The sequence below is a fragment of the Tamandua tetradactyla genome, chromosome 5, assembly GCF_023851605.1.
Source record: "Tamandua tetradactyla isolate mTamTet1 chromosome 5, mTamTet1.pri, whole genome shotgun sequence".
Taxonomy (NCBI): Eukaryota; Metazoa; Chordata; class Mammalia; order Pilosa; family Myrmecophagidae; genus Tamandua; species Tamandua tetradactyla.
In genome coordinates, this window is record NC_135331.1 from 92,107,925 (window position 1) to 92,135,170 (window position 27,246).

Below are 27,246 nucleotides of genomic sequence, written 5' to 3' on the forward strand. Positions count from 1 at the left end.
ATATCCAGTTTTTTCAGTACCATTCGTTTAAAGACTGTTCTTTCCCATTGAATGTACTTGGATTCCTCATCAAAAATCAGTTTGCCAGAAATGTATAGGTTTAATTCTGAACTCTCAATTCTATTCCATTGGTCTATATGTCTATCCTTGTGCCAGTACCAAACTTTTGATTACCTTAGCTTTGCAATAAGTCTTTTAAAGATGTTTTTTATTGTGAAATATATACAAAAAGTAAAAAAAAAATTAAAAGGAGCAATAATTTTCAGCAAACATTTTAACAAGTAGTTATAGAACAGATTTCAAAGTTTGAAATGGCTTACCATTCCACAACTTCAGGTTTTACCATCTTATTGCTACAAAACACCAGAGGCCAAAAAAAATCAATATAGTGATTCAGTGTCATAATCATCTGTTCAATCCTATCTTCTCTATTAAACTCCTCCTTCTCCTTTGACACTACTCCAATCTCTATGGGTCTTTGATGCATGCCCATTCTTTTTCATGTTGAAAAGGGGTATTGACAATATAGGATAGGGGGATGGAATTAGTTGGTATTCTTGGAGAGGCTGGCCCCTCCGGGTTTCAGGACTTACTAGCCTAGGAACTCTCTGAAGGTTATAAGTTTCAGGAAAGGAAACTTAGTGAATGAAACTTCGGTAGAGTCTCAGTTAGAGCCCTAGGTGTTCTTTAGGGTTAATACGAATGATGTTGTCAGGGGGTTGGCAAACATGGCAGTTAGCAATATCTAGCTGAAGCTTGCCTGAAAGCAGCTTTCAGAGTAGCCTCTTGACTCCATTCCCCTGATACCTTATTTTGTTACATTTCTTTTTTCCCCTTTTGGTCTGGAAGGCATTGTTGCTCCCACAGTACCAGGGCTAGACTCATCCCTAGGAATCATGTTCCATGCTTTCAGGGAGACTTAGCTACAGAAATGGGTTTTATATGGGCAACATCAAAATCAAGGGCCTCACCTATTTCTTGGTAGCCCCTAATGTTTCTTGGGAGCCCCTAAGGTGTTGTCCAGATGGGGAAATTTAATAGTTCCTTATTTTTTTCTCCAGTCCCAGAAGGGACTCTACCAATACTTTTTAATTATCAGCCTACCATAGTCTGGGTATTACATTAAGCCATATCGAATTACAACCTCATTCTTGTTTAGATTGTTAAAATGAGCTATCCAAACAGGTTGATTTAGATTGTGTGTGACATTAAATTAGGTTCTAGACACAGTAAATCTCTATGCCTTTGGTCTCATATAGAAGGTGAAGGTCAAGAATACATACCCAATCATCCTTTGCCCTGTATTCAGATTTACCTTAATTTCACCAGATTGGCTTCATTTTTATTTCTAATTGAAGCCTGATCTCTTTTTCGGTTACTTAAACAATTGCTGTATGTAGTGCTACTGACTTTCAGAGCTGCAGAATACCAGTTCTTTGTATTAGGTGTCACAGAGGTATCCCACATTCCAGTGAAATACCAACTTATACACTTATAGAACAGCATCTCAGATTCTAGAACACAACTCCAGAAGAAATGTGACTGCTATATGAGCATACAATTTAGGCTCCAGTTTTCTTATAAGTATTTTCTAAAAGAGACCATACTATATTTGTTCATTTGTTTCCAGTAGTTTTGCACAGCACAATATTCTCAATGTTCATTCACTTCATTGCATACTCACAACTTCATTCCTTTTTGAAGTCACTCCATCATATGTATACATCACAGTTCATCATTCTGCTTCTACAACATTGTGCCCTTTGTCCCCCTTGATCTGTTGGGCATCATGGATAATGTTCAAACTAAATAATCCACATCTCCCACTTATTTGTCCTCACTTATTTGTAAAATCTTCGCATTCTCAATTCTAGATAGTTTTCATTGGTCCAAAGAGACAATCAATAAGCACAGCCTCACCAAATATCAAATCTAAACCTCCCCCTATCTTTTGTCACCCCCCTCAATTATTAGCCCTTGATATTGCTGTAGTACTCTTGATGTCTTCCTGTTAAATACAGAACATGGCATGCAATAGTTTTCCCTCCTCTACCCCTCTACTACTGACTCTTTGTACAAGATCAAACCTTTGAAGTAGTTCATGGAAGAACTTATTTATAATTGTAGAGTTAATTGGTGGGATACATGACTCTGTATAACCCCTTTCAATCATAGTCACCTTCAATATGGTAATGTTATTTATTACCCATTAATGAACTACCATCACTTCTGTCAGTTCAGCCTCATTGGGTAACCATTCACCAATCTCTAGCTTCTGTGTTTCTCTAGGTCCCCTATATCTACATTATAAGCCTTTGAGTTTACCTTTACCGAGTCATAACAGTGAGACCATACAGTATCTATCCTTCTGTGTCTGGCTTATTTAACTCAGCATTATGTCCTCAACGTTCATCCACATTGTCATATGCTTCGGGACTTCAGTTCATCTTTCTGTTGAATAATATTCCATTGTATGTATATCCCACATTTTTTTAAACTACTTTTCTGTTGATGGCCACTTGGATTGTTTCTATCTTTTGGCAATTGTAAATAGTGCTGCTGTGAACATCAGTGTGCCTATGTCTGCTCATGTCACTGCTTTCAGCTCTTCTGGGTATATACTGAGTTTTGGAATTGCCAGGTCATAGGATAACTTGGTATTTAGTTTTCTGAGGCATTGCCAAACTGTCTTTCACAGTGGCTGTACCATTATACAGTCCCATCATTGGTAAATGAGTGCTCCAATTTCTCCATTCTCTCCAACATTTCTAGTTTCTTGTTTGTTTAATAGCAGCCATTCTTATAGGTGTGAAGTGATATCTCATTGTAGTCTTGATTTGCATTTCTCTTATAGGGAATAAAGATGAGCATCTTTTCACATGCTTTTTAGCTGTTAACGTTGCAGTAGGTTTTGAAATTGGGAAGTGTGAGTCCTCAAACTTTATTCCTCGTTTCCAAGATGTTTTGGGGGGTCCCTTGCCCTTCCACATGAATTTAATGATTAGCTTTTCCATTTCAGCAAAGAAGACGATTGGGAATTTTTATTGTGATTTCATTAAATCTGTGTTGCTTTGGGTAGTAGTGATATTTCAAAAATATTAAGTCTTTGAATCAAATAGTATGGAATATCTTTCCATTTATTCAGGTCTTTTTCATTTCTTTCAGTAATAATTTGTATTTCTCTGTGTACAAGTCCTCTATATCCTTGGTTAGATTTATTCCTAGGTATTTGATCCTAATGGTTGCTTTTTTTTTTGTATGCTAGGTGGGGTCACATTTCATTATATTTCCATGTGAGTATCCATTATTGCAGCACCATTTGTTGAATTTTGGCTTGTTTCTTTGTTTTGCTTGCTTGTTTGCTTTTTGGGGAAGTGCATGGACCGAGAATCAAACCCGGGTCTCCTGCATGGCTTCTTATAGTTGCTTTTTAAAAAGGAATTGTTAATTTCCTTATCAGAATGTTCATTGTTGCTGTATAGAAACAAAACTGATTTTTGCACATTGATCTTGTACCCTGCTGCTTTGCTGAATTCATTTATTAGCTCTAGTAGTTTACTTGGAGATTCTTCAAGATTTTCTATATATGGGATCAAGCTATTGAATAGGGAGTTTTTCTTCTTCCTTTACTATGTGGATGCCTTTTCTTTATTTTTCTTGCCTAACTGCTCTGGTTAGAGCTTCCAGTACAATGTTGAACAGCAATAGTGATAGCAAGCATCATTGTATTGTTCCTGATCTTAGGGGAGAGCTCTAAGTCTTTCACCATTGGGTATGTCGTTAGCTCTTTCATATATCCTCTTTATCATGAGGAGGAAGTTTCCTTCTATTCCTATTTACCAAGTGTTTTTATCAAAATATATATATATATGCTGGATTTTGTCATGCCTTTTCTGCATTAATTGAGGTGATCGTCCTATTTTTCCTTCCCTCTCTTAAAGTGGTGTATTATTTATTGATTTTCTTATGTTGAACACCCTTGCATAACTTGGATAAATCCTACTTGTTTATGGTGTATAATTCTTTCAGTGTGCTGTTGGATTCATTTTGCTAATATTTTGTTGAGGACTTTTGTATCTATATTCATAAAGGATGTTGGTTTTTAATTTTCTTTTCTTTTGGTATCTCTATCTGGCTTTGGTATTATGGTGATGCTGGCCTCATAGAATGAGTTAGAAAGTATGTTTTTGGAAGAGTCTGAGCAGAATTGTTTATTTGTTTTTTGAATGTTTGGCGAAATTCACCAGTGGAGCCATCTGATCCTGGACTTCTCTTTGCCAGGAGTTTTTTTTTGTTTGTTTGTTTTTTTGTCTTTAATTATAATTCATTCTCTTTACTTGTTATTGGTCTGTTGAAATTTCTTTCTTCGTTAGTTGGTGTGGGTAGATTGTCTAGGAATTTGTCCATTTCATCTAGGTCATCTCTTTGTGTATAATTGTTTATATCTTCTTTTAATCCTTTTTATTTTGTAAAGTTGGTAGTAATGTCCCCTCTCTCATTTCTGATTTCTGTTACATGTCCTCTTTTTCTTTGGCAGTCTAGCTGAAGATTTGTCAATTTTTATATCTCTTCAAAGAACCAAGTTCTAGGTTCATTGATTCTTTCTTCTGTTTTTCTATTCTCTCTTTCATCTAATCTTTATTTCCTTCTTTTTGCTCATTTTGGGTTGGTTTGTTCATCCTTTTCTATTTCCTATAGATGCGAGGTTAGGTTACTAATATGAGTAATGCAAGTGTTTATAGCTACAAAGTTTCCTGAGTGCCACTTCTGCTATCTCCACAAATTTTAGTATGTTTTGTTTTCATTTTCATTCATCTCAAGATATTTCCTAATTTATCTTATGATTTCTTCTTTGACCCATTGGTTGTTTGAGTGTGTTGTTTAATATCTATATATCTGTACATCTTCCAGTTACCCCCATCACTGATTTCTAAACTCATTCCATTGGGTTTGGAGAGGATACTTCATATGATTTCAATATTTTAAAATTGAGACATTTTATGATCTATCATATGATGTATCCTGGAGTATTATCCATGAGCACTTTAGAATGCTTTTGTTTTTGGGTGAAGTGGCTTATATATGTCTAGTAGGTGCATGCCATACTTGAGAAGAGGGAGTAAATGCTAATTTTATTTCAACATATTCAAATCAGAAGGTCAACAAATCAACATTGAAGAATAAGAATAAAGTTTGCTCTGCTAGCTAGTAAAATGCTATAAATCCATGTTGATTAAAACCATGGTATCAGCACAGGGATAGATATATAGATTAATTGAACACAACTGACAGGCCTAGAAATAAATCCCAAACTTACAAGAGTTTGGATATTGCAGAGGTGGTATTACAAACCATGAAGGAAAGAAAAGACTAAGCAGTAAGTTGCGTTGAGAAAGCTATGATTAGATCCTTGCCTTACACCAGACACACAAATACATTCTAGGATTAATACTTAAACGTTATCATTTAAAAGTGATGGACTTAACACAAATGTTCATTTCTTCCCTGCTCAAAACCACACTAAAATGGCAGTAAAGGAATTAAAATGAAAAGAATACGTCCAAAAAAATAAAGAGACCAGCATATAAGATTTGACAATATTTTAGAAGTGGGAAAGTAGATGGATGAATTAATGGTAACAGCAGTCTGGAGAAGTTGGCACTTAAGGCTACAGAGGTTTACGGCAGTGAGAAGAAAATAGGTTCGGAACACAGTACCATAGGAATACTGAGAAATAAGAGGCATTAGGTATTTTTGCAGGGTGATGGGTTCAGGTTGAGATTGAAGAGGAAGGATTTTTTTTTTTTTTTGGTATGCTGTATGGCAGGGGTCACATTTCATTCTTTTTCCATGTGAATATCACCTTATTGCAGCACCATTTGCTGAATTTTTGTTTGTTTGGTATCATGGTCAGGTTCATGTGTCAACTTGGCAGGTGGTGGTGCCTGGTCATCTGGTTGGACAAGCACTGGCCTGTTTGTTGCTATGAAGATATTTCATGGATTTAAATCATGATTATGTTGGCTGCATCTACAGCTGATTACATTTGCAATCAGCTAAGGGGAGTGTCCCCTGCAACGAGTGATGTTTAATCTAATCACTGGAAGGCTGTTAAGGAGAATTCAGAAGAGAGTCACTTCTTCCTACTTCAGCCAGCAGCCTCTCCTGTGAAGTTCATCCAGACCTTTCCCTGCCCTATGGATTTTGGACTCTTCTATCCCCATGGTTGCCCAGCCAGCCTCTCTTAAGAGTTTGTTGAGGACCCTCATCAGAGTCACCAGCTTGCAGCCTTCCCTACAGACCTTAGACTCTACATTCCCACAGGTATGTGAGATACTTTTATAAGGGAAAATCTTTTCCCTTTTCTTCTTCCAATCAGGATTCCAGGTGGTGAGTGGAGAGGAGCTAATACATAGGGAAGAGGATCTGAAAAGATAAGATCCCAAACACTGTTCCTTAACTCAATTCACAGCATGCTTAAGAAGCAAAGCTGTCTCAAAGTACATGGAGCCACGTTTGGGGGATCAAAAGGACATCCCATTCCACATGCCAGAAGAATCACGCCTCAGACTAGAAGAGCCACTATTTTGGAATTGTTGTTATCAAGACACCTGGATGACTGTGGTTTCATAATCTCATCTTTCTCGGTCCTCCCCTCATCCCTAGAAGACAGAGAATATCAGCACTTTGGGCTATTCCATGTATTGTTCCATCCATAGGTAGCAGTCAGCTGCTACAGGGTGCTGTTCAAAGTCTCTCAGGGAGTTACAGTCAGTGAAGTTCTTGCAATGTTATTAGGGTCATACACACAGATTATGTGAAATTACAGGCCAAGAGAGAAATATAAATAGCAGTGTCTAAATTATTGCTCTTTCTCTTCATACCCAGCCCCTGCCTCCCTCAGAAATCCTGTCAGATTATGTGAGATAAAAATCTGAAGGGTAACAGTGAAGGTGCCAAGAAACTGATTTCAAACCAGTAGTGTCCTTTTATTAGTGCACTTTTATCAGTCACTACTGTTCAAATGCGTAAGTAGCCAGATGATGGGAAAAATATTCAGATGAGTTGGAGAGTTCAGAGTTTCAAGATTTTAACTAATCAGTTAAAATTCAGGGCATTTTTGGACTTCCAGATCAAGATGGCAGCTTAACAATGCGTGCATTTTAGTTTGTCCTCCAGAACAACTACTAAATAGAAACAGTACAGAACAGCTCCTGGGGCCACGTCAGTGACCAGACACACAGCATACCCCAGTCTGGACCAGCTGGACTTGCTGTGAGCCCCCACAGAACCGTGAGTTCCCAAAGCTGTGGCGGCCAGTGCCCCTCCCCCACAGGCTGCTTCCCAGAAGGGAAAGGAAAGGAACTTAACCAGCAGCAGGGACTGGGCACAATCAAATGCCAATTGTGGAATTAATTAACAAATTCTGACTACTAAAAATAGGCCCCCAGCTTAGGTGAATCTGGTCAAAGTGGAGGTCACTCATTTTTGCCCCGGCACCAAGGGGGCAGGGCTGACGGAAAAAGGGGGAAAAAAAAAAAGGAAACAGAGGTTTTTGTGGCTGTGTTTCTACAAAGGCTTGACTGCCTTTGGATATAGGGGAGGACTTCTCAGGCTGCAACTGCCCCAGGCATAGGCAGAAGTGAGCTCCTTTGGGAGCTTGTCTGGAGTCTATGACTTCCCAGGGGAGGGGTAAAGCCCAACTCAGGTGGAATCCCTCCCTCAAGGAATTCAGACACCAGGGCTTGGTAATTTGAAGCCATTAAAACCAGCCTACAGACTTCCTGGAAGATGGCGGCTTAGTAAGACGCGCAGATCTTAGTTTCTTCTCCAGGACACCTACTAGGGGAGTAGAAACGATACAGAAAGCGCCCAAAGCCACAACAGAGATAAAAAAGACAGCGTACCCCATCCTGGAACGGCTGGCTGGCTGAGAGAAGCAGCTCGGGTGAGATCGCCGAGGCGCGCGGGCCTTACCGGGCGGGGTGGCAAGCGGCCGGAGTTACTCCCTTCCCCCTTCCCGGGCGGCTGGGAGAATTGGAGAGGCGGTCCCCTGAAACAAAGACGGCTGGCGCCCACACCACGCGCAGCCCCCGGACCAACTGAGAGAATTGGATCGGAAACCCCCAGGCCGCGGAGAACGGTGACGGGTGGGGGAGGCCCCTTCCAAACCCGTGACTCCCGGGGAACGTGCACTCTCTCGGGCGGGCCGCTGCCGCTGGCGCCCTCCCGCCACGCTTGTTGCCCAGGGCCGACTAGGAAATTCGGACGGGCTCTTTCCCTGGCTGTGGCGACCAGCAACCCTCCCTGCGTTCGGACCCCGGGCCGGCTCAAGCCGTTTCGGCTAGCGAACCCCCAGGACGGCGAGAGTTTTCCAAAGTTTAAGGTCCCACAGCACCTTTTACTGGTGGGACCCGCAGACAAACGGGTGCCACGAGCGCCACCTACTGGGCAGGATAAGAAAAACAGAACCCAGAGATTTCACAGAAAAATATTACAACCTTGCTGGGTCCAACACCAAGAGAAATCTGAATAAATGCCCAGACGCCAGCAGCAGAAGATAACTGTCCACGCTCAAAAGATTGAGAATATGGCTCAGTCATAGGAACAAACCAATAGCTCAAATGAGACACAAGAGCTGAGACAACTAATGCTGAATATACGAACAGAAATGGAAAACCTCTTCAAAAATGAAATCGATAAATTTAGGGAGGACATGAAGAGGACATGGGCTGAACATAAAGAAGAAATAGAAAAACTGAAAAAACAAATCGCAGAACTTATGGAAGTGAAGGATAAAGTAGCAAACATAGAAAAAATAATGGATAGCTACAATGATAGATTTAAAGAGACAGAAGATAGAATTAGTGATTTGGAGGATGGAACATCTGAATTCCAAAAAGAAACAGAAACTATAGCGAAAAGAATGGAAAAATTTGAACAGGGTATCAGGGAACTCAAGGACAATATGAACCGCACAAATATACGTGTTGTGGGTGTCCCAGAAGGAGAAGAGAAGGGAAAAGGAGGAGAAAAACTAATGGAAGAAATTATCACTGAAAATTTCCCAACTCTTATGAAAGACCTAAAATTACAGATCCAAGAAGTGCAGCGCACCCCAAAGAGATTAGACCCAAATAGGCGTTCTCCAAGACACTTACTAGTTAGAATGTCAGAGGTCAAAGAGAAAGAGAAGATCTTGAAAGCAGCAAGAGAAAAACAATCCATTACATACAAGGGAAACCCAATAAGATTTTGTGTAGATTTCTCAGCAGAAACCATGGAAGCTAGAAGACAGTGGGATGATATATTTAAAATACTAAAAGAGAAAAACTGCCAACCAAGACTCCTATATCCAGCAAAATTATCCTTCAAAAATGAGGGAGAAATTAAAACATTCTCAGACAAAAAGTCACTGAAAGAATTTGTGACCAAGAGACCAGCTCTGCAAGAAATACTAAAGGGAGCACTAGAGTCAGATACAAAAAGACAGAAGAGAGAGATATGGAAAAGAGTGTAGAAAGAAGGAAAATCAGATATGATATATATAATACAAAAGTCAAAATGTTAGAGGAAAATATTATCCAAACAGTAATAACACTAAATGTCAATGGACTGAATTCCCCAATCAAAAGACATAGATTGGCAGAATGGATTAAAAAACAGGATCCTTCTATATGCTGTCTACAGGAAACACATCTTAGACCCAAAGATAAACATAGGTTGAAAGTGAAAGGTTGGGAAAAGATATTTCATGCAAATAACAACCAGAAAAGAGCAGGAGTGGCTATACTAATATCCAACAAATTAGACTTCAAATGTAAAACAGTTAAAAGAGACAAAGAAGGACACTATATACTAATAAAAGGAACAATTAAACAAGAAGACATAACAATCATAAATATTTACGCACCGAATCAGAATGCCCCAAAATACGTGAGGAATATACTGCAAACATTGAAAAGGGAAATAGACTCATATACCATAATAGTTGGAGACTTCAACTCACCACTCTCATCAAGGGACAGAACATCTAGACAGAGGATCAACAAAGAAATAGAGAATCTGAATATTACTATAAATGAACTAGACTTAATAGACATTTATAGGACATTACATCCCACAACAGCAGGATACACCTTTTTCTCAAGTGCTCATGGATCATTCTCAAAGATAGACCATATGCTGGGTCACAAAGCAAGTCTTAACAAATTTAAAAAGATTGAAATCTTACACAACACTTTCTCGGACCATAAAGGAATGATGTTGGAAATCAATAATAGGCAGAGTGCCAGAAAATTCACAAATACGTGGAGGCTCAACAACACACTCCTAAACAACGACTGGGTCAAAGAAGAAATTGCAAGGGAAATTAGCAAATACCTCGAGGCGAATGAAAATGAAAACACAACATATCAAAACTTATGGGACGCAGCAAAGGCAGTGCTAAGAGGGAAATTTATTGCTCTAAATGCCTATATCAGAAAAGAAGAAAAGGCAAAAATTCAGGAATTAACTATCCATTTGGAAGAACTGGAGAAAGAACAGCAAGCTAACCCCAAAGCAAGCAAAAGGAAAGAAATAACAAAGATTAGAGCACAAATAAATGAAATTGAAAACATGAAAACAATAGAGAATATCAATAAGGCCAGAAGTTGGTTCTATGAGAAAATCAATAAGATTGATGGGCCCTTAGCAAGATTGACAAAAAGAAGAAGAGAGAGGATGCAAATAAATAAGATCAGAAATGGAAGAGGAGACATAACTACTGACCTCACAGAAATAAAGGAGGTAATAACAGGATACTATGAACAACTTTACGCTAATAAATACAACAATTTAGAGGAAATGGACGGGTTCCTGGAAAGACATGAACAACCAACTTTGACTCAAGAAGACATAGATGACCTCAACAAACCAATCACAAGTAAAGAAATTGAATTAGTCATTCAAAAGCTTCCTAAAAAGAAAAGTCCAGGACCAGATGGCTTCACATGTGAATTCTACCAAACGTTCCAGAAAGAATTAGTACCAATTCTCTTCAAACTCTTCAAAAAAATCGAAGTGGAGGGAAAACTACCTAATTCATTCTATGAAGCCAACATCACCCTCATACCAAAACCAGGCAAAGATATTACAAAAAAAGAAAACTACAGACCAATCTCTCTAATGAATACAGATGCAAAAATCCTCAATAAAATTCTAGCAAATCGTATCCAACAGCACATTAAAAGAATTATACATCATGACCAAGTAGGATTCATCCCAGGTATGCAAGGATGGTTCAACATAAGAAAATCAATTAATGTAATACACCATATCAACAAATCAAAGCAGAAAAATCACATGATCATCTCAATTGATGCAGAGAAGGCATTCGACAAGATTCAACATCCTTTCCTGTTGAAAACACTTCAAAAGATAGGAATACAAGGGAACTTCCTTAAAATGATAGAGGGAATATATGAAAAACCCACAGCTAATATCATCCTCAATGGGGAAAAATTGAAAACTTTCCCCCTAAGATCAGGAACAAGACAAGGATGTCCACTATCACCACTATTATTCAACATTGTGTTGGAGGTTCTAGCCAGAGCAATTAGACAAGAAAAAGAAATACAAGGCATCAAAATTGGAAAGGAAGAAGTAAAACTATCACTGTTTGCAGACGATATGATACTATACGTCGAAAACCCGGAAAAATCCACAACAAAACTACTAGAGCTAATAAATGAGTACAGCAAAGTAGCAGGTTACAAGATCAACATTCAAAAATCTGTAGCATTTCTATACACTAGTAATGAACAAGCTGAGGGGGAAATCAAGAAACGAATCCCATTTACAATTGCAACTAAAAGAATAAAATACCTAGGAATAAATTTAACTAAAGAGACAAAAAACCTATATAAAGAAAACTACAAAAAACTGCTAAAAGAAATCACAGAAGACCTAAACAGATGGAAGGGCATACCGTGTTCATGGATTGGAAGACTAAATATAGTTAAGATGTCAATCCTACCTAAATTGATTTACAGATTCAATGCAATACCAATCAAAATCCCAACAACTTATTTTTCAGAAATAGAAAAACCAATAAGCAAATTTATCTGGAAGGGCAGGGTGCCCCGAATTGCTAAAAACATCTTGAGGAAAAAAAAACGAAGCTGGAGGTCTCGCGCTGCCTGACTTTAAGGCATATTATGAAGCCACAGTGGTCAAAACAGCATGGTATTGGCATAAAGATAGATATATCGACCAATGGAATCGAATAGAGTGCTCAGATATAGACCCTCTCATCTATGGACATTTGATCTTTGATAAGGCAGTCAAGCCAACTCACCTGGGACAGAGCAGTCTCTTCAATAAATGGTGCCTAGAGAACTGGATATCCATATGCAAAAGAATGAAAGAAGACCCATCTCTCACACCCTATACAAAAGTTAACTCAAAATGGATCAAAGATCTAAACATTAGGTCTAAGACCATAAAACAGTTAGAGGAAAATGTTGGGAGATATCTTATGGATCTTACAACTGGAGGCGGTTTTATGGACCTTAAACCTAAAGCAAGAGCACTGAAGAAGGAAATAAATAAATGGGAACTCCTCAAAATTAAACACTTTTGTGCATCAAAGAACTTCATCAAGAAAGTAGAAAGACAGCCTTCACAATGGGAGACAATATTTGGAAATGATATATCAGATAAAGGTCTAGTATCCAGAATTTATAAAGAGATTGTTCATCTCAACAACAAAAAGACAGCCAACCCAATTACAAAATGGGAAAAAGACTTGAACAGACACCTCTCAGAAGAGGAAATACGGATGGCCAAGAGGCACATGAAGAGATGCTCAATGTCCCTGGCCATTAGAGAAATGCAAATCAAAACCACAATGAGATATCATCTCACACCCACCAGAATGGCCATTATCAACAAAACAGAAAATGACAAGTGCTGGAGAGGATGCGGAGAAAGAGGCACACTTATCCACTGTTGGTGGGAATGTCAAAGGGTGCAACCACTGTGGAAGGCAGTTTGGCGGTTCCTCAAAAAGCTGAATATAGAACTGCCATACGACCCAGCAATACCATTGCTAGGTATCTACTCAAAGGACTTAAGGGCAAAGACACAAACGGACATTTGCACACCAATGTTTATAGCAGCATTATTTACAATTGCAAAGAGATGGAAACAGCCAAAATCTCCATCAACAGAAGAGTGGCTAAACAAACTGTGGTATATACATACGATGGAATATTATGCAGCTTTAAGACAAGATAAACTTATGAACCATGTAATAACATGGATGGACCTAGAGAATATTATGCTGAGTGAATCCAGCCAAAAACTAAAGGACAAATACTGTATGGTCCCACTGATGTGAACGGACATTCGAGAATAAACTTGAAATATGTCATTGGTAACAGAGTTCAGCAGGAGTTAGAAACAGGGTAAGACAATGGGTAATTGAAGCTGAAGGGATACAGACTGTGCAACAGGACTAGATACAAAAACTCAAAAATGGACAGCACAATAATACCTAATTGTAAAGTAATCATGTTAAAACACTGAATGAAGCTGCATCTGAGCTATAGGTTTTTGTTTTGTTTTGTGTTGTTTTGTTTTGATTTTACTATTATTACTTTTATTTTTTTCTCTATATTAACATTCTATATCTTTTTCGGTTATGTTGCTAGTTCTTCTAAACCAATGCAAATGTACTAAGAAATGATGATCATGCAGCTATGTGATGATGTTAAGAATTAATGATTGCATGTGTAGAATGGTATGATCTCTAAATGTTGGGTTAATTTCTTTTTTTCCGTTAATTAAAAAAAAAAAAAAAAAAAGAGAAGGGATAATTGGAGATGAAGGGATACAGACTGTACAACGGGACTGGATATAAAAACTCAGAAATGGACAGCACAATACTACCCAATTGTAATGCAATTATGTTAAAACACTGAATGAAGCTGCATGTGAGGTATAGGTTTTTTGTTTTTGTTTTTTTTGTTTTTTTTCTTTCTATTATTGTTTTAATTCTTATTCTGTTGTCTTTTTATTTCTTTTTCTAAATCGATGCAAATGTACTAAGAAATGATGAATATGCAACTATGTGATGTTATTAAGACTTACTGATTGTACATGTAGATTGGAATGATTTCTAATTGTTTTGTTAATTCTTTTTTTAATTAATAAAAAAAAAAAAAAAAAAAAAAACCAGCCTACAACCTCTCCTCTGTCTCCACCACTCCCCCAGTAGGGAGAGTCTGCCAAAGTTAAAGGTACCACATCATCTTACGCTGGTGGGACCTGCAGGCAGAAAAGCGCCACATCCTGGGGAGGATGAGAAAAACAGAGCCCAGAGACTTCACAGGAAAGTCTTTCAACCTGCTGGGTCTCACCGTCAGAGAAAACCGATGCAGGTGACTCTTTCTTCCTGACAGGAGGCCAGTTTGGTCTGGGAAAATCTGGCTGGGGTCTATAACATCTAAGCAGACCCTCCTAAGGGTGTGTGTGTGTGTGTGGGGGGGGGGGAGGTACCATACAAGCAGGGCAAGAAACAAGGAAACAAGAACTGAAAAATTCTCCTCTGTTAAACAAAAGTTAAGCTAGAGGTCCAGATAAAGCTGAATGGAATGTCAAAGAACAGACAGACAACACATTCATCCAGCAAGAAAACCCTAGATAAAAGAAGTGAAAGCAATCTCCAGAATAAACTAATTAAGGTAATTAAATGCCTAGACGCCAGCAAAAAATAACAAATCACACTAGGAAAATTGAAGATATGGCCCAGTCAAAGGAACAAACCAACAATTCAAATGACATACAGGAGCTGAAACAATTAATTCAGAATATACGAACAGACATGGAAAACTTCATCAAAAACCAAATCAATGAATTGAGGAAGGATATGAAGAAGGCAAGGAAAGAACAAAAAGAAGGAATTGAAAGTCTAAAAAAACAAATCATTATGGGAATGAAAGGCACAGTAGAAGAGATGAAAAAAACAATGGAAACCTACAATGGTAGATTTCGAGAGACAGAACATAGGATTAGTGAACTGGAGGACAGAACATCTGAAATCCAACAAGAAAAAGAAAATGTAGGGAAAAAAATGGAAAAATATGAGCAGGGACTCAGGGAATTGAAAGACAATATGAAGCGCACGAATATATGCGTTGTGGGTATCCCAGAAGGAGAAGAGAAGGGGAAAACAGGAGAAAAACTAATGGAGGAAATTATCACTGAAAATTTCCCAACTCTTATGACTTAAAATTACAGATCCAAGAAGTGCAGCATACCCCAAAGAGAATAGCTCCAAATAGATGTACTTCAAGACATTTACTAATTAGAATGTCAGAGGTCAAAGAGAAAGAGAGAATCTTGAAAGCAGCAAGAGAAAAGCAATCCATCACATACAAGGGAAGCCCAGTAAGAGTATGCGCAGATCTCTCAGCAGAAACCATGGAGGCAAGAAGACAGTGGGATGATATATTTAAATTATTTAAAGAGAAAAACTGCCAACCAAGAATTCTATATCCAGCAAAATTGTCCTTCAAAAATGAGGGAGAAATTGAAACATTTTCAGACAAAAAAATCACTGAGAGAATTTGTGACCAAGAGACCAGCTCTGCAAGAAATACTAAAGGAAGCACTATAGACAGATACGAAGACAGAAGAGAGAGGTGTGGAGAAGAGTGTAGGAAGGAAGACTATGAGTAAAGGTAAAAAAAAGGAATATAAAATCCAGAAGGCAAGATAGTAGACATATAAAATCCAGAAGAAAAAATAGTAGAAGAAAGTACTACCCATGCAGTAATAGCACTGAATGTTAATGGATTAAACTCCCCAATCAAAAGACATAGTCTGGCAGAATGGATTAAAAAACAAGACCCATCTAAATGCTGTCTCTACTCAAAGGACATGAGGGCGAGGACACAAACGGACATTTGCATACCAATGTTTATAGTAGAATTATTTACAATTACCAAGAGATGGAAGCAGCCAAAATGTCCAACAGACGGTTGGCTAAAAAAACTATGGCATTTACATAAGATGGAATATTATGCAGCTGTAAGACAGAATAAAGCTATGAAGTATGTAACAACATGAATGGACCTTAAGGACATTATGCTGAGTGTGATTAGCCAGAAACAAAAGGACAAATACTGTATGGTCTCACTGACATGAACTGACATTAGTGAATAAACCTGGAATATTTCGTTGGTAACAGAGATCATCAGGAGATAGTAATAGGCTAAGATATTGGGTAATTGGAGCTGAAGGGATACAGATTGTACAACAGGACTGAATATAAAAACTCAGAAATGGACAGCACAATACTACCTAACTGTAATACAATTATGTTAAAACACTGAATGAAGCTGCATATGAGAATGATAGAGGGAGGAGGGCTGGGGCATAAGTGAAATCACAAAGAAAGATAGACGATAAAGATTGAGATGGAATAATCTAGGAATGCCTAGAGTGTATAATGACAGTGACTAAATGTACAAATTTAAAAAGTGTTTTTGCATGAGGAAGAACAAAAGAATGTCATTACTGCAGTGTGCTGAAAATAGATGGTAATTAATATTTTAAAATTTCAACTTATTGGTGATGACTGTACAACTTTGCTGAACTCTGCACTCTAATATGGTTAAAATGGCAAATTGTGTCTTATGTGAGTGTCACCTTAAGTAAGTGAACAAATATATAGAACTAGATGTTGATCACAAAGCATACTGAAATAATAAATTTCATGTACATTAAAGAATTACTCATAAGAATAAAATTCAAAATACCAACAACAAAAAAATATTTCAACTTATGTGTGAGACTAAAGCAAAAAATGTTTATTTGGTACAAATTTATACTTTGACTAGTGCATCTCCTAATATAACTTATGTAGATAGTTGGTTGAACACCTTAAGTACATGGAACTTTGTACAGGATGTGAGATTTTGTTGGTTTGTCCAGATGATGCCCTGATGAATCCCAGAGTGATTTGATCAGTGAGTGGAAAAGTATTTGCAAAGTCCCCTTTGGGGAATGGTGAGAACGGGGGAAAACTCAACTTCCCCAAGTTAAATTCTTGATATTCTCACAAGCAGTGTGAACAACCAAAGCTACAGGCTGAGCCCCCAGTCTTGGGGTTTATTCATATGAAACTTAACCCCACAGGAGATAGGTCAAGCCTACTTAAAATTAGGCCTAAGAGTCACCCCCAAGAGAACCTCGTTTGTTGCTCAGATGTGGCCTCTCTCTCCAGCCAACACAACAAGCAAACTCACCACCCTTCCCGTCTACCTGGGACATGACTCCCAGGGGTGCGGATCTTTCTGGCAAAATGGGACAGAAATCCCAGAATGAGCTGAGACCCAGCATCAAGGGATTGAGATAAACTCTAGAATGAGCTGAGACCCAGCATCAAGGGATTGAGAAAAACTTCCGGACCAAGAGGGGAAGGAGTGAAATGAGACAAAGTGTCAATGGCTGAGAGATTCCAAATAGAGTCAAGAGGTTATTCTTACGCATTAAGTAGATATCACCTTGTTATCCAAGATGTGATGGAGAGGCTGGAGGGAACTGCCTGAAAATGTAGAGCTGTGTCCCAGTAGCCATGTTTCTTGATGATGATTGTATAATGATATAGCTTTCACAATGTGACTGTGTGATTGTGAAAATCTTGTGTCTGCTTCTCCTTTTATCTACCTTGTTGACAGATAAGTAGAACATTTGGAATAAAAATAAATAATAGGGGGAACAAATGTTAAAATAAATTTAGTTTGAAATGCTAGTGATCAATGAAAGGGAGGGGTAAGGGATATGGTATGTAAAATTTTTTTTTCTTTTTTTTTTCTGTAGTTTTTTTCTTTCTTTTTCTGAATTGATGCAAATGTTCTGGGTAATGATCATGATGATGAATATGCAACTTGTGATGATATTGTGAATTGCTGAGTGCATGTGTTGGGAATGATTGTGTTTCTTTCTTGTAATTTTTTTTAATTAATAAAAAATTTTCAAAAAAGATTCAAGGCATTTTGTTACCAACATTGGTGACAGTGTCCCAGGATTGCCAGTCTCAGAGAATATGAGGTTCTAAAGCCACCACACTAAAAGAGGAAATTCAAAGTACTGCTTAAAAGGCCAGAAAGTATGGACAAAGCTCTTCACTGATATTTCATGTTCAAAGATTGTGCATGTTGCCTCTGAATTATTGAGATCACAAATTGAGAGCAGGAAATTTTTCTCTACCTCCTCAATATCCAGTGTAATGGTTATTTGCTTAGGAAAAAAAAAACATGTAAATAGAGGGATTTATCTCATTCCCAAATAACAGCAATGAGGAAGGAATATATGGTTTGGAGGGTTTATGGACCCCAAAAAAGTATGTTCTTAAAGTTAATTCATTGCTATAGGTGTGAACCCATTGTAAACAAGATCTTTTGATGAGTAAGATCTTCCCATTTGTGACCCACCTCATTCAGGGTGGGTCTTAACCCCCTTACTGGCATCCTTCATAAGAGGATGATATTCAGATGTAGAGAAAGACACAGAAGCTGAGAGAGAAAGCCAGAGAAACAGACAAGAAGTCATAAAAGCCAGAAGCAATGAAACCCAGAAGAGAAGGGAGAAACCAGCAGGTGCCACCACATGTCTTGCCATCTGTAAGAGGAGTCCAGGATCGCCAGCAGGCTATCTTGAGAAAGAAGGTATCTTTTGATGATGCCTTGATTTGGATATTTTCATAATCTCAGAACTGTAAGCTTGTAAACTAACAAATTACCATTGTTAAAAGCCAGCCCATATCTAGAATATTGTATTTCAGCAGCTTTAGCAAACTAAAACAGGATCTAAGTTCAGAGAGAAGGCAAAAAATTCATAAGGAATACAGGGTGCTTTGAACCTATCCATAATGACCTGTCTGTAGAACTCAGGAGTGTGAATTAGGATTCAAGGTATATGTAACATCATCTCCTTAGGCCTTCAGAGCACATATCAAGACATAGCAAATGAATTATGCTACTCAACAAAGAAGAAAAGTACCACCTCAGATATGCTTAGGTGCTAATTCACATATTTATTAAAGGGCAGAGTTAAATTTCTTCATTTCTCAAAATGAATCTACCTTTAATAAATCAGTTAAAAAGGTGAAATATCTACTGGTTAGTAAAAAAAATAAACCTTTTTATTTTCCTGATTATTTGGTTTATTTTAACCAAGATACATAAGTCCACTACTTTTACTCCAATGTTGATTTAAGGTTATAAATATTAAAGAGCATGAAAATATTGTCTCTTGCCCAATTTTCCGGATATCTCATTTTTTACCTTGGTCCCACTAGAGTTTTCCAACTAAAATAATCTTCCTAAATATTATTTAAGCAAAACCATGGAAATCACTTTTTTTTTAAAATTTATTTATTTACGGGGCACAAAAAGTACATCTAATTTTTTTCAAAAAATGTTTTGAAGTTTTCATATGGTTGAGTTACTACTGCATATGCAGTCTTTAGGATGGTTCAAAGACATCTGCTGGTTTCTATACAAATTGTTTAAGACTACTGAACTTGATACAAGAATATGAATTTTCTTCTTCTGCACAGTGATGGGTGCCTCATAAGCACTAACTCAGAACCATTCCCACCCCTCACCCCGAACTCCTGCCCACCTCCCCGTGACCCACAACACACACGTGGGAGACAGGTGGGATAATCTGAGTTTTGGAAAAATTTTTTTGTTGCCTACAAACGGCCAACTGGCCTTTTTCGGGATCAAATCTTAATCTTGGCCTCACTGGAATCATGCTCTAGACAATAGAGCTATAAGTACTAAACTGTTAAGCAAATAAGCAAAATCAGTTTTTGCTTTTCATATTTCCTATGTGAGATTGGGGTTTTTAAAAGAGTTCATGAAAAAAGACAAAAGAGTAAATGAGAATTTGGGAAAGGTTTTAGTTATCATTAAAGGAAAAAACTCACAATTTAATTCCATTTGTTCAGTGGAGAAGAAAACTGGTACAAAAAGAAACAACTTCATTTTTAGGTTTTTAAGGGGGGGAGGATCCTAACCTAATAGTGAAAGTGTTTTTACTAAAAAGCTATAAAAACAAAAACTAATCTAAAATATAACTGCCAGTGTGACTTTAAGATTGAGGAAAGTGAGATGTCCCAGGTTTAAGTGAATGGTTTCTTGGGTTGCCAAATGCACTCCCATGAGCGATTCTTAGGTTGTAGGAATGTAAAGCCATGCTCAGTCTCTCTCATGTAATCCACAAAGTCTAAAATTCAGTTACCTAAAATTCAGTTACCTGCTCATATTTATTTTGACTTGCCCTATTTAATGCCCAAATACTGGGGATTTTAGACTAGATGTACCTACATGGGAAGCAGAATTGAAACATTCAGTTGCTTTTTACAACTCATACTGGAAAAGAAGCTAGATCTGCACAGGAAAAGAAAGCTATTACATGTCAAATCTGTAAGTAAAACCTTTCTTAAAGTCAAAAAGGAGCCAATTTTTTTTCTTCAACTCCACAGATTTTGTTTTCAAAAATTAAGCAAATTAGTAAAAAAAATCAAAAGTTGTTTGCATGATAGGAGTGTAAATGAAGTCCATAAACCAGCATATATATGTTTATGAGCCAGTCATTTAAAAAAAAAAAAGAAGACAAAGCTGCATCTATCCTAAATGGCGATGTAAATAAATCCACTCCAGGTCTAAAAGTCTTAAATTCTTAATAGCAAGGATTAGAGTGGAAGTAAGAAACTGAACAGTAGCAATGCTAGGAGGCAGTACTATACTCGATATTATTTCCTAGAAGGAACAGAGGAGGTAAAAGAACAATTCTGATTGCTATGTTCACATTTCAGCATTGCAGAACCTCATCCAAAATAGGGAAAGCTAATCCAGGAACTCTTGTCTGCTCTTTATCACTGCTGAAGGGCCTTTCAGCGATGACAGAATTCCTCCTCTAGGGACAAGCTAGGCATGGTGGAAACCCATCCTCACAAGGAGGCTGCTCTAAGAAGGGAGTGTGGACAGAGGCAAAGTCAGCAAGCAGGTGGCCTCTGAGGGTCTGGCTTTCAAGTCTATGCTGCTACCTTGTACCTGAAGGGATAGCAGACCCCTCGACTGTGGATTCTGTTGGTTATAAATGCACTTCAGTGCATTTGGTAGCACTTCAGTCATTTAAAATACAAAACTCGTCCCTTCCTTTCTCCATCCCACCTAGCTATAGGAAAGGAGAAATTCATTAAACAGTTTTCTCAGCTTTCTGCAGTACTTTCAAAGTTCAATTAAATGTTGCCAAATGTGAAACAAAACAGACATCCCAACTTGATACGATTATCTCAAGGGACCCTGAATTGGATATTGAAAATGACATCAACTGAAATGAGCTGGACTTAAGCTGTTGGTTCAGTCTTGCCAAACCAACAGTCATTTCTTTGTTTTGTCCCACCTGGAGTGGTCCCATGCCACCCACTCAATGAATACACTGGGCAGCAGCAGGGTGGTGGATTTGGGGGGGAAGCTACTGGTTTTGCCATTTGCTTCCAGAATCACATATACTATAACAAACTTTACATTAAACACTGTTTAGTCCTGAGTTGGGTGAAAGCCCATTAAGGAGGGGGTTGAGTTCATTAGGACTCTTCCCTCCGAAGCGTGGTGTCATACGTGATCTTCAGGTTTTTCTTCTTCCATTGCTTGACTTTTTGTTTCTTTTTCATTACTGACTCCTACAATTTTCTTGCCTGTTGCTTTACTGGCCTCTTCCTGAGGAAGGAATAAGAAATGAAGGAGGTTAGAGACGTAAGAAGTGAAATGTTCAACTGATGACTGGCTCCTCTAGGCTATTTATCAAGTCCAAGACAAGAGGGCCTTACATTGACTTTATTTAGGTTTGCTTATTTACGTCAGCCAGGGCTGTGCTACCAATAATCACAGTGGGACCTTTCCCTTTTTGCTGGGTAAAATAGTTAGCTCAAAATGTTATATTGTATTTGTGTTACCACAATTTAAAAAAACATTTTGCCTGCCATGTGGAACAAGTGTTGGTGATAAAAGAGGCTAGGAGGTGGAGGATGCATTCGGGACCAGGGTTCAACTATGTGGTGAGTGGAGGCTGGCCCCTCTGGAGACAGGCTTCTCCTATCACATTTCTCAGGTCCATAACAACCCATTTCCTGGGAAAGTCAAAAGTTTCAATAAGAAAGTATTACTTAGAGTTAAAAAAAAAAACAAAAGTTTATGATTTTTAAAACATGATAGAAGTTTTTGTTTCCCTTTTTTTGTGGTCTTTTTTTATTTTGGGGATTGAATAATGTACCCACAAAAGACATGTTCATGTCTTAATTCGCATTCCTGTGGGTGTGACTCCCTTTGTGAAAAGGAGCTTTGACGATGTTAATGAATCGAGGGTGTGGACTCAAATGTGAATAAGATCTTCAGATCCGTTTAAGATGAGGCAAAACTGAATCAGGTGGGCCTTGATTAGTAGGACTGTAGGCCTTATAAAAAAGAAGAAATCTGGAAGCAGTCAGTAGAAGCCAGAAGTCAGAGAAAGCCACAGGAAGAGACCACGTGATGGAGATGAGGCAAACCAGGAACATCGACTGTGGCAAGCCGGCCCCAGAACATGGCAGACTCTGGGAGAGCATGGCCAGCAGAGACCTTGATTTTGGACTTCTAGCCTCCAAAACCATGAGGCAAACAACCATTGTTTAAGCCAACCCATTTTGTAATGTTTGTCATAGCAGCATTGGCAAATTAAGTATTTATTTCTTCTCCAGGGAATTTATTTTCCGTAGGTATGTAGGAGCCTTGTAATTATGTGTATCCTTGGTGAGTGGAAGAGTCCTCCTCAACTTCTCAATCCATACCAGTCTCAGATTAGATCAGAAATCATTTCCCCTATCTTGTACTCTAGGGTTGTCTACCTGTCCCTTTGCCCTATGCTTCATCTCCTTAGAACAAAAACCAAAGGGGCAAGTTCAGTTCTTGATCTACCTGAAACCAAGTGGGTTCTGTGCATACCTTTGCATCCTGCTCAGCAAACTTCTTGAACATGTTGGCGTATATTTTGCGGTCCCTCTCGTTGTGCTCCCTAGCCTTTTTCTGGCACGTGGAGATCTGCATTCTTGCAGCTTTATTCTGAGGATTCACTTCCAACACTTTCTCAAAGTCCTCCCTGGCGGAATCAAACTCGTTCATGAGCAGCTGGGCTTCACCCCTCCTGTATAAGCCCTTCTCATTGGCACTGTCCAGCACAAGGGCCTATGAAAAGATGGTCAATATTTTAGAAAAATGAATGGAATCCTTCTCACTAGTGGGAATTTTGATAAGAAAACAAATTCAGCATTTAAACAAATAACCCAAACTCTTTGGACAAGGGAAATGGAAAAAGTGGTTATACTGATTTGAAAGGATTATGTGCCCTAAAAGCCATGCTTTAATCCTGATCCTTTCTTGCGGGAGCAACCATTACTTTTAATCCCTATTCAACAATGCAGGTTGGAAAATTTGACTAGATTATCTCTAGTTGTGAGACTCCCGATTGTGGGTATTAACTTTTTGATTAGATGGAGATGTGACTCTACCCGTTCTGGGTGGGTCTTGATTAGTTTACCAGAATTCAGAAAACAGGAAGCATTTTGGAAAAAACAACAGAGCAAGAGAGAACAGAGCCATGAGAACCACGATAGCCCACGCAGCCAGAGACCTTTGGAGGTGACAAAATGCCCCTGAGAGAACTTCATGAAACAAGAAGCCTGGAGAGAAAGTTAGCAGATGGCACCATGTGCCTCTGCAAATGAGCGAGAAACCCTGAATTTCATCAGCCTTTCTTGAGTGAAGGTAACCTCTTGTTGGTACTTTAATTTGGATATTTTTATGGACTTTATCTAATTGGGACATTTTCATGGCCTTAGAACTGTAAACTTGAAACCTAATAAATTCCCCTTTGAAAACTATTCCATTTCTGGTATATCACATTCTGGCAGCTAGCAAAATAGAACCGTGGTTGAAAGATGGTGCTCAAGATAATTATATACTACTTATCAAAACACAAATAACTCTCCAAATTAATCTTCTGTATCTTAATGAAATTTCAATAAAGATACCAAGGGGCTTGAAGAGGAAGCTCTTTAAGTTCATTTTAAAGTTCACTGGAATAAATAAATGCCCAAGAATGGCTAAGAAAATTTGGAAAAAGAAAAAAAAAAAAGGAAAATGTCTTGTCCTAGTAGAGGAAAGGACTGTACCATAAAACTGCTGAAATTAAAAGTCTGATTACCAGTACATGGACAACGAGGTCAGTGTAATAGAATAACATGTTCAAAACCAGATCTTAGTATATTGCATGTTTGTAATATCAAAAACAGGGAAGCCAAACTTCCAGGAAGATGGCCCACCAGAGTGGCTCAAGATTAGCCCTGATCCATGGAAAGTTGGAGAGGGGACAAGAGGGCGACTGCGGCGGCAATTCGGGAGTACGGTTGACCTGGGAGAGCCTTCTGCACCACATGCAGCAGCCCTGGTTGGAGAGGCCAAGGAACTGAAAGGCAGAAGGCTGGAGCCTGATGTGGAGGCACAGAGCCACAGAACCTGTGGGAGTGCACGGAGTGGAGTGCAGGACTAGGAAGTAAGCCGGGCCACGTTCGTTGGGCACGCTACCCTCACCAGCACAGCCTAATGACCGGTGACTCACCCCATCACCCGCTACCATTCCCTACATTCCAGGCACCCCAACCCCACAACCCCACCCCAAGTGCAGCCCAACCCACCTCTCCTGCACACCTCCTGAGTGCTACCTTCCTCTCCCTGTTCCATGCAGGCTGTTGCCACCGCATAAAGGTTGTGGGCACTAACCTCCATACTTGGGGACCCCCGCACTCCTGCTCATACTGTCGAACAGCCTCAACCTGCCCTCTCTGAGCTCAGTGTATCCCTTTATGGCACTCACAGGTCCATGCATGCACATGGGCCCCCCAATCACATCATTCAGCTCTGGGAATTGCACTTTAAAGCAGTACTAGAACTGCGTATGCACACAGGCCTCAGCCTCACTTCCTAGCTCTGAGAATGTACTGACCTGTGCAGCTGGTCCCAGTCCATGAAAGGGTAGCACTGACCTGCCGCCACAGCTCTATGCATATGCACAAAGGGCTCCATGCCTCAGACCGGGCAACACCAGGGTTATGCCCCCCACCAGACCAATGCACCGACACAGCTACATCCTCCCTGGCCACTGGGCGCCCATGTTCACAAGCATCAGAGTAACATCTCCAACCTGTGCCTATACCTATCCTGAAACAAATCACTGTACTGAGTGCTCTACTCTGTGCCCTGCTCCCTGCTGTACAACCATCCCAAAACACAAGGCCTTAGACTACAAAGAAATCAACTACTAAAGTAAATCAATCAAGATAATTACATACCAGGAAGACAGAAGATCACTAAGCATATCACAATGCAGACAGATATAGCCCTGCCTAATGACCAAATTAAAACAGCAGAGGAGACACAGACGTTGGAACAACTGATCAAAGATGTTCATACAACACTACTTAATAAAATAAATGGGATAGCAAATGACATAAAGGAGATCAAGAAGACAGCAGAAGAGCATAAAGAGGAATTTGAAAGAATAACTACAAAAATAGCAGATATGTGAGATTAAAGATTCTGTTGACCAAATAAAAAACATACTATAAGCACACAACACCAGATTTTAAAAGACAGAAGAAAGAATAAGTGATATAGAGGACAGGATAATTGACTTCTAAGACTCAAAACACCAAATGGCAAAAAAGATGGAAGAAATTGAATGAGAACTCGGGGAAATGATAGACAAAACAAAGTGCATAAATATAAGAATAATTGGTGTCCCAGAAGGAGAAGAGAGGAGTAAATGGCTAGGAAGAATAGTTGAGGATATAATGGGGGAAAACTTCCCAATCCTCATAAAGGACATAAATATACAAGTTAAAGAAGCCCAAAGAATAAATAAATTTACTAAGCATATCACAATGCAGACAGATATAGCCCTGCCTAATAACCAAATTAAAACAGCAGAGGAGACACAGACGTTGGAACAAATAAATCCAAATAAATTTGGATTTATTCCAAGCAGAATAAATCCAAATACACCTTTCCCTAGGCAAATACTAATCAATCTGTCAAATGTTGAAGAGAAGCAGAAAATACTGAAAGCAGTAAGAGAAAAACAATCTACTATATACAAGAGAAACCAGATAAGACTGATTTCGGACTACTTAACTATTAACCTGGAGGAGAGAAGGCAGTGGTATGATACATTCAAGATCCTGAAAGAGAAAGATTTCCAGCCAAGAATTCCGTATCCAGCCAAATTGTCCTCCAAAACTGAGGAAGAGATTCAAGTTTTCATAGACAAAGAAGTCCTGAAAGAAGTCCAGCCCTACAAAAATGCTGAAAGGAGTTGTGCCAGCTAAAAAAAAAAAAAAAAAGACAGGAGAGGGAGATCTGAAGGAGGGCACAGAATTGGAGAGTACCACTAAGGGTAATTTGAAGAATACAAAAAGAAAGAGAGAAAAGAACATATAGATCTGACAAAAGGAAAAAGATAAGATGATGGAATCAAGAAATGCCTTTTCAGTAATAACTTTGAATGTTAATGGACTAAATTTACCAATGAAAAGATACAGATGGGCAGAATGGATTAAAAAACACAATCCAACTATAGACTGCTTAGAAGAGACTCATCTTAGACACAAGGATACAAATAGATTGAAAGTGCAAGGATGGAAAAAGATTTTCCATACAAGGTGTAACCAAAAGAAAGCAGGAGTAATTATACTAATATTGGACAAAATAGACTTTAAATGTAAAGACATCATAAGAGACAAGGAAGGACACTATATACTAATTAAAGGGTCAATTCATCAAGAAGACATAACAATCATAAATTTATGCTCCCAATTAAGGAGTTCCAAGGTACATGAGACAGACATTGGCAAAACTGAAGGGAACAATAAATGTTTCAACAATAATAGTAGGAGACTTCAATACACCACTCTCCCCTATAGATAGAACAACCAGATCAGCAAGTAAACAGAGAATTTAAATAATTTGATAAATGAATTATACCTAAGAGAAATAAATAAACAGGTCACTGCACCCCAAAGCACAAGGTTATACATTCTTCTCTAGTGCTCATGGAACATTCTCCAGGATCGATCATATGCTAGGGCACAAA

General features: G+C 38.6%; 1 protein-coding gene and 1 long non-coding RNA gene across 10 annotated transcripts in view; one reads left to right on the forward strand and one right to left on the reverse strand.

The window, feature by feature from the left end:
• The window catches only part of LOC143684538 (uncharacterized), a 117,298-nt gene that overhangs the window by 71,282 nt on the left and 18,770 nt on the right, over window positions 1-27,246 (forward strand). The window lies entirely within an intron of this gene.
• FKBP5 (FKBP prolyl isomerase 5) overlaps window positions 19,941-27,246 on the reverse strand; it is a 172,064-nt gene continuing 164,758 nt past the window's right edge. For all 8 annotated transcript variants that reach the window (XM_077161580.1, XM_077161581.1, XM_077161582.1 and 5 more), the window contains 2 exons: window positions 23,046-23,285; window positions 19,941-21,785 (listed from right to left, as the gene is read on the reverse strand). In XM_077161580.1, coding sequence (XP_077017695.1) covers window positions 21,681-21,785; window positions 23,046-23,285 — 345 coding nt within the window. In that variant the 3' untranslated portion in view covers window positions 19,941-21,680. The remainder of the gene's footprint in view (window positions 21,786-23,045; window positions 23,286-27,246) is intronic.